Source organism: Vespa mandarinia, chromosome 1 (assembly GCF_050613455.1).
Source record: "Vespa mandarinia isolate Hongniang chromosome 1, ASM5061345v1, whole genome shotgun sequence".
Taxonomy (NCBI): domain Eukaryota; kingdom Metazoa; phylum Arthropoda; class Insecta; order Hymenoptera; family Vespidae; genus Vespa; species Vespa mandarinia.
The window spans coordinates 5,465,838-5,474,288 of NC_140810.1; the positions used below are offsets into that span (position 1 = coordinate 5,465,838).

At 34.4% G+C, this 8,451-nt stretch overlaps 1 protein-coding gene across 1 annotated transcript in view; it reads left to right on the forward strand.

Annotated features, from left to right (window-relative positions):
• The window catches only part of LOC118444947 (uncharacterized), a 291,906-nt gene extending 285,215 nt beyond the window's left edge, over positions 1-6,691 (forward strand). Inside the window, exons 10-13 of the mRNA XM_035873760.2 lie at positions 2,397-2,599; positions 3,784-3,935; positions 4,042-4,114; positions 4,258-6,691. Coding sequence (XP_035729653.1) covers positions 2,397-2,599; positions 3,784-3,935; positions 4,042-4,114; positions 4,258-4,279 — 450 coding nt within the window. The 3' untranslated portion in view covers positions 4,280-6,691. The remainder of the gene's footprint in view (positions 1-2,396; positions 2,600-3,783; positions 3,936-4,041; positions 4,115-4,257) is intronic.
• Positions 6,692-8,451: the final 1,760 nt, after the last annotated feature.

The following is an 8,451-nucleotide window of genomic DNA, read 5'->3' on the forward strand; positions in this document are numbered from 1 at the left end:
GGATACATAGCACTCAAAAATAATTCATTTACTACACGAGGATAATTTAAAAATGGCGTCTTTCTCTTCGTCTTCATTTCTTTTTTCGAGAAAAAGAACGATACTCAAATCATTATCGTATCTCTTTCTCTTTCTATTTCTATCTCGAATTATTATCATCAAAGAACGTAATTATCTTCAACTGCAATGATTCTTATCCTCACCAGCATAGAAAGAGAAAGAAAGAGAGAGAGAGAGAGAAAGAGAGAGAGAAAGAGAAGGGAGGTTGAAAATGACCGAAAGAAAAATTCTGTCGCGCGGGAATGTTCAAAGGACACGATGTGAACAAAATTTAAATTGAGTTTCAAAGAAGAAAAAGTCACCAAACGAAGAAGAGTAGTCTCCGTGCTTTCAAGTTCATGATACTTATCTTTTCGCTTCATTTTTCCTCTGATAATATCTTTGAAAAGCGAAATGAACTTTAAGAGTAGAGTAATACGAAACAACATTCGAATCAAATTACGAAAAGTCTGGTTCATCTATTTATCTATAATGAACTGTTCCTCGGTAAAAGAAATTTACAATTGATATGTCGTAAGTGTTTTGCTTATCTGTTTATCTTATCGAAGATTTTCTTTACGTTTTCTTTGAGCACTGTTTTTTATCATCTACTACGTATATATATATATATATATATATATATATATACATATGTACGTAACTACATGTAATACGTACGCCATGCTTTTCTCCCTCAGCATCTAGTTTCAATTTACTGCTTCTGCAGACTCGACGATTTTTCTTGCTTTTTTCCTTTCTTCCCGCGTAACAAGGAAAGCATTTCCTTGAGAATTCGAATCGAGTCGCGCCAAGAGAAATGGCTCCCACGGCGAACGCCGAAAGGATTCTCTCGTTTTCAAGTATGGAAAGGAATTAGTTACTAGATCGAATTTCAAATTCTATTCTGTTTCTTTTTTTTTTTGTCCTTTTCTTTTTCTTTTCTTTTCTTTATATTCCGACTTCCTCGTTAAACTGATTCGTGGTGTATTGAAAAACAGGAGTAGCGTTAAATGTGTTTCCGGAATAAATAAGAGTAAGTTATCATTGTCAATAAGAGAACTAAGGACATCGATAAAGAGAAAGATAAATAAGATATATCTATCGATTAATGATTGATTCGTCTTTTCTAATTTTTCTCCTTTTCGAGAAAGAAATTCATTCAACGGTGTTGGATACATAAAAAAAAAAAAAAAAAGAAAAGGAAAAAAGGAAAAAAGAAAGAAAGAAGAAAAGAAAAACAAAATGAGAGAAAAAAACGTCATTCAACGAGACAATGGCGCGTCTCGATGGAGGCATCCGTTTCAAGGAATGTTGCTTAATATCGTTGCCAACGTTCAGGATGAATGTCGAAGGAGGACATCGATAACAACGACGGAAACGGTGCGTTCGTCCGAGCGTTAATTCTTGAATTAAAGCACGGAGATACGAGAGGACAAACGGAATTAATTCCAACGTCTACGTCCACGTCGACGACATTTTCGTCGTCCTCGAAGTTAATTTAATTACGTCGTCGCAGTTACCACGACTGGTAGAGAAGTACGGGGGTACACCACAGGAAACTCGCAGTGCGCGACGCGCTTGATTTCGGTCTGAAATTATTTCGAGTACGTCACTCTACTTCTGGACATAATACGCAGGAAAACGTGTCGTGTGACACTCACGAGTAACGTGTATCTCTATCTCTCTCTCTCTCTCTCTCTCCCTCTTCCTCTTTCTCTTTCTCTCTCTATCTTTATCTCTATCTCTATCTCCCCTTTTCTTTCCGTTTCGTTCTACTTTTCTTTATAACATCATAACCGAGCTTCAATGTTTCCACGAGACTTCTTCCACTTTCATTGTTTTTTTTCTTTCTTTCTTTCTTTCTTTCTTTCTTTCTCCTTCAACCTTTTCCTCATTTTGTTTAAACAGATCATTATGTGCTTCTAGTGCTTCGTAAAATATTGCCGCTTCGACCATATTCGTTTCAAGCTCGATAGCATACGTTGTTAGAAATTCTATTCGCGAGTTCGGCACGTTGCCAAGTTCAAAGGCTCTTGACCCTTCCAATCCGCCTTACAGAGACTGGATCTGAAAATGGAAGATAGATCGAGAGATGGGTAAGGCAAAACGAGAAGAACCACTAACCTAGGAGGGAATGATAAACCTCGATCCGAAGAGATTTCGGATACCTAAACGATTCCGATCCTACTAACGTTAAAATACATTCCATTTGGAAATACTTTATTCTTGTATTGGACGAAAATATCGAATAAATTATAATATATTTGATTATTTGAAGATTAAAAATATCATTGCTTTGTTATAACAATTGATTAAAAAGTATCATAAATATAAGTATTTGTTTTTTTATTTTATAGTGGTCAAAAGTACAATCGGCCAAGTTCTCAATCCTAGAACATCAAATGGATCCTAGTAGCAATTTCAGCAGCTATCGTAGCACCTTAAAGGCAGCAATGTGGCGTAGCGCCGGCGCTACGGACGAACGTCAACGAATCGTTGTTCCCTTCTTTAGCCTGCTAGTCAAGGATCTATACTTTCTCAACGAGGGCTGCAGCAACAAGTGAGTAGAACTTACATGCAACATATTATATATATATATATATATATATATATATATATATATATATATATATTCATTGGAATTTCAAGCGAAGGGCTGAAAATTTAATTAATAGAGCGTGACATAGGTAGGCAAACCGGTGGTCAATCCGTCATTCTATGTTGTCGCTAATTTACTAGTAATTGTCCTACGTAGTTATATACGTTATTATAACCAGAAGCATTCTCGACACTAGTGGGAGAGGAAGTGGACGAGTCTCTGACGTTTAATTGATGCCTACGAAACAGAGAGAGAGAGAGAGAGAGAAAGAGAGAGAGAGAGAGAGAGAGAGAGAGAGAGAGAATGTGTAGTTAACATCAACGTGACACAAAATAAAGCACGTAATACTCATATCATGTTTTTTATGCAGTTTTTCATGCTTTCCAACGGTAAATATATTTCACGGCTTATTCTTGAAAAATTTAAATAACATAAAAGTTTTTACGAATTTTAAATTATCATAAGTACCTTACACATATTTTTGCCTTATATATATATATATACTAAAAGTAAATATTCCTGTGAAGTATAAACAAAAAAATATCGATAAATTGATCTATCTCTTACTCTGTAAACGAATATAAGTTTTAGCCAGATATTATATATTATATATCTATATATATCTAATCAAAAATTCTCGATTACTTCCGAAGAGAAGTTTTCCTTGTCGATTTTCACGAATTCCTTCTCACGCGGCATTTCTCGTGCCAGGATTATTAATCTTGGAGAAAGCGATATGTCGACGTATCGAGTCGACGTCTCTCGCAAAACTCATCCTTTTCGAGAATCTTATTTATTACATCTACGAACGTGACATTACGTCCGCGTGTACGTGTAAACTTATTAAACTTATAATGGCAAAAGTTGTGTCCTGGAAAGTTGGGCAAAAGGAAGAAAAAAATCAAAAAAATATGAAAGGTGTCGAGCAAAAATAAAAACTCGAGAATACCGTTCTCTCTCTCTCTCTCTCTCTCTTTCTCTTTCTCTTTCTCTTTTTCTTTTACGCTTTCGAAAATATTCGAGAAACGGCGAGCGATTATGTTCATTTTAAAAAGTTTTAAGCGTACGATCGTTGCTCAAGGAAAACTATAAAGAAACCTTTTAAAAACAAATTAAGAACATTCCACTTGTTAATCTTGTTTCAGACTACCAAACGGACACATTAATTTTGAGAAATTTTGGCAGCTAGCAAAACAGGTAACGGAATTCATCGCCTGGAAACAAGTAGCTTGTCCGTTTGAAAAGAATCCACGAGTTATAGCCTTTTTACAAGCGAGTCCTGTATTAACCGAAAATGGTAAGGACAAATAATTGGAGAGATGATCGTCTTATGTTTGTAACGATTACAATCAAATTTACGAGATCTATAACATTAAATTCTTTCTCTCTTTTCCTCTTTATAGCATTGGCTCTAGCATCATTCGAGTGTGAACCACCCGATAACAATCCTGAGAAGGAACGTTACAAAGCTTTAAAGTAAGAAAGACTTACGAGATCGTTCTTTCTTAATAATTTGTAATATATTAAATAATATTTAATAATTAAAAATATCTTTTCGGAAATGATCATCTAAAAATATTATTATTATTAAAAATATCAACAGCGATATATGTTCGCAGGTCTGAAATGAACACCCAGTGAAAACAAGATTCGCTGCAACATGTCGAACAGGAACGCTACTGATAAAGAATAGTATCAATTTATATGTATATATGTGTATACATTTATATATATATATATATATATATATATATATATATATATATGTATGTATGTATGTATGTATGTATATATATATATATGTATACTATTATATATATATACACATATACAAACACATTTATAAATATTAATATATTCGTAACGATATCCATTTAATCTCCTGCGAAAGGAGACTGTGTTCTCGGTGCAAGAAGTGAAAAGAAAAAAAAAAGAAGGAAGAAGGAAAGAAAGCGAAAAGGCAAAAGAAGAGAAGAGAGAAAAATGAGAAGATAAACGACGGATTTAAAGTATTAAACGGAATAAGCTACATCAGATGTAGACTCGTCGTTCCGTGATTGCGCTTGCGATTAAAAATTGCCCTATAGTGAGATCTCGCGTTGTTAAAAATCGATTAAGCATCTGCTTGACCCGTATAGTCATCGGCAATGTTAAAATGAAGCTTGCCCGACCTCGATGCGATACGGATGAAAATGTAATCCTTCGGGTAATATTTCTGACGGCCGTGGTAGGCCATCGACAAGAGCATACGTATGAACGTATCGAGCAGTTCGCGATTAAAAAGCAAGGAAAAATAAGGTATGGCTCGATGAGCGAGCGATGTAGGCCAACGTTGGTCGGCAAAATCGATTCGTAAAATGATTTTTGACGATTGCAGATGACGATGCGGCTCGCGAGATCGAATAAACTGGCTGTTCTTTGAAATCGGATTTCGGGACTAGTCTGGTCTTTAATTTAAAAAAGATTAAAAGAGAAAGAGAAAGAGAAAGAGAGAGAGAGAAAAGATAAAAGAAAAAAAGCAGAAAAAAAGGAAGAAAAGAGATTTCCCTTCTGTTCTTGAACGAAGGACGACGATCGGCTTCGAGCGAAACGAATCGATACTCGGATAACTATTTATGTAATGTATATGTACGAACGGAATATTCGCTCGGACAATATCGCGCGTGAACAGTAAGTATAGTTCCTAAGTCCGAGGCACGTACCGGCTGTATCTCGAAAGTTCTTCGAATATCCTTTCCGTTTTTCAATCGTTATAGGAAAGAGAATGATGAAAGATCGACGTATCGTAATGAGAAGTATAATCGGAGCATTCTCGAGAGACGATCCGTGACATAGCCGATTCTTTTGTATATAGCCCTTTTGATATAACGCTAAACGGACTCCTAAGTGTCAGATGTAGGTTCGTTCCTGTAGTCTCTAAGTTCAAATATAGTATCATAGATATCCGATAAGAAAAAAAAGCCACTATGATCATCGTGCCCGTACTTAAAGTTATATAAGAGAAGAGAAGAAAATGGGGGCGGGAGAAAGAGAAAAAAAGAGAAAAAAAAAGAGAGACGATGCGAAGGTCGAAAGAACTCGTACGTGGTAGGATTGATGGTATTTGCAAATTACTACAAACATGATCGACGTTCAATAAATGAATCGTTTAATATCGTTCTCCGACACGCTTAACGTCTTGCAAAATTAATTCGAAAGTACATTTTTATGAGTAACGTATCGATCGGGAAAGGTGAAAAGGGTGTTATAACGATAGGAAGATTCGATCAAACGTTTGATCAAGTCAACGATATCGACTTTTGCGATCTTAAAACGGAGAAAGAAAGTCAGATCACGATTTTGCTAATATCCGGCGTTGTTTTCCTTCTTTGCCTGCATGAACTCGAGAGCACGAAAGAAAAACCTTCTTAAAATATTTAGGGACCAAGAGTTCGCTTCTCCTGGGTATATAGCACAATCCAAGTAAAAAGAAAAGAAAAAGAAAAAGAAATGGAAAAAAATAAACAAAGAAAAAGAGGACAAATATTGTGAAAACGATGGAAGGAAAGTAAAGGAAAAATTATTCAAATGAAGTCACGACGATCTAATAACGTTTTAACTGCCGTCACGAAATTGCCGAATTAAGAACAGATGTTAAAAGGATGAAGATCTTGAAAAGTCCATTACGATTAATAGACGAATACGAACCGAGAGTCTATACAAAGATCGCGTAACAAAGAAAGTATAAATTAATCGATCGAATCGCCAAAATCCGTGAGTCATCGAACGCTATGGACACTTGCCATTCTTAAATTACTCAATAAATTATTATATATTTGATTTTATTTTCATCGAACGTATATATGTATGTATGTACTACGATTCACGCGTTGTTTCCATTACGTTCCTAACAAAATATTAATAAAAAATATGATCTTCATCCTACAAAATAGAAACGCATGAAAGTACATTACTACGAGATATAGCGATCTTTGTAATAAAACATAATTAAAAAGAAAAAAAAAAAAGAGAGAAAGAGGAAGAGGAAGAGGAAATAACCGTACATCGAGAAAAGCGAAATTCTTGAAAAAACATTTATAAAGATATATCATTATAATATGATATCGCATAAAATAATGGAAACGATAAATATATTATGGCATTCATCATAACATAAATGACAGTAAATATACGATTATATACGTACGAGTTCTGTACGATAAGCAGTAACGATAACGAATTTTTCGAGGTAAATATCGTTTTTCGTTATTCGTCCCGTTGGATATTATCAATTTTATCATCGTCGTCTCGAAAACAATGCACTTTAACACAAAAACTGTGAAACGTAGATCTAACGAAAAAAAAAAAGAAAAAAAAAAAAGAAAAAAAAAGAAAAAGAAAAAACAAACTGTTTTCTTTACTTCTTGATAAACTTTCGTACGATCTTTCAAAGAATCTCTTCATCCTATCCGGCAAAACAAAGTGTCCGAATGCTCGATGATGACTCAAGGAGTTTTTTTCTCATGTAGATAGGATATAACAATCATCGACAATTATACACATGCACATTTATCGTAAGTACATAAATATTAAATTACCACCGTACCATTTAAGCCGCTTAATCGTTGCATTGTCAAATATTCATATCGTTTCACCGTGATCATTTGATCATCCTCGCTCAACAATCCGTGTTCAAAAATCCATCCCGCCCTTCTATATCAAATAACAAATCGATGAGTTTCCATCCGTCTCGAATAATTTCTTACGAGCAGCACACGATCACTTCAATTTTTTATATGGCATGCGTTTTTCTACAAATCCGATATAAAAACGCGACGATAATCGCGATTGCCTTTCGATCGGCTAAGATTCAAATGACGATAATTACGACGATAAGAGATGTGAAAGCAAGTCGATCGATTCGTGATTGATATAAAAAGAAGCGTCATCTAAAATTCATTTCCGTAAGTGCTGCTCCGTTGTCCCTTTCTATTGAGATACACTACAAAGTTTATGGTTACACAATCTGTAAATAAAAGGAATGGCGTGTATATATACATACAATTATATAATATATGCGTATCTATTATGCGTTAATTTAGATTTTAAGTATTAGACCGTAATCGAATTTAATGAAATCGATCAGGGCTGTCGTTGACGATGATAATATTTTTTCGTGAAATTTTTCTTCTTCGATCGTTGTCATATTTCTTTTCTTTTCCTTTCTTTTTTTTTTCGATCATCATTGGCAATTATCTATTCGACTTTTGTTCCCTTGATCAATCACGAACAGAAATACATATATTTCAATTTTCTTGATAATTGTGCAAAACGATAGATCGTTTAATTTTCTTTTTGTTTTTTTTTTGTTTTTTTTTTTTTTTTATTTTTCCAATGCGACAGCCCTGAGGCCGAAGAAAGAGAAGGAGGCAGAGAAAAAAAATACGACTAGAAATATTGACATTTGTCGAAAAACGTCGTAACGAACACGACAAATACTCGACGACAAGAAACGCCGATCGATCGATCTGAGATCACCTAACGCTATAATATAGCAAAAAACTAGATTCATCCTCGAAATCAATTTATAGAGAAAAATCTTGCTTATCGTCTAGTCACTAGATAGTTAGTCGAGCCCGAGCTTTTTACGCCGCGAAAGGAGCGACCGACTTTATTTACTTTTCTTTTTTTTTTTTTTTTTTTATATAATAAGTACCTTTGTCTACTACATATATATATATATATATATATATATATATATATATATATATATATATGTAGCCATGCTTTCATATCATTACATCTTGCGATGCGTTTTATACAAATTCATATAC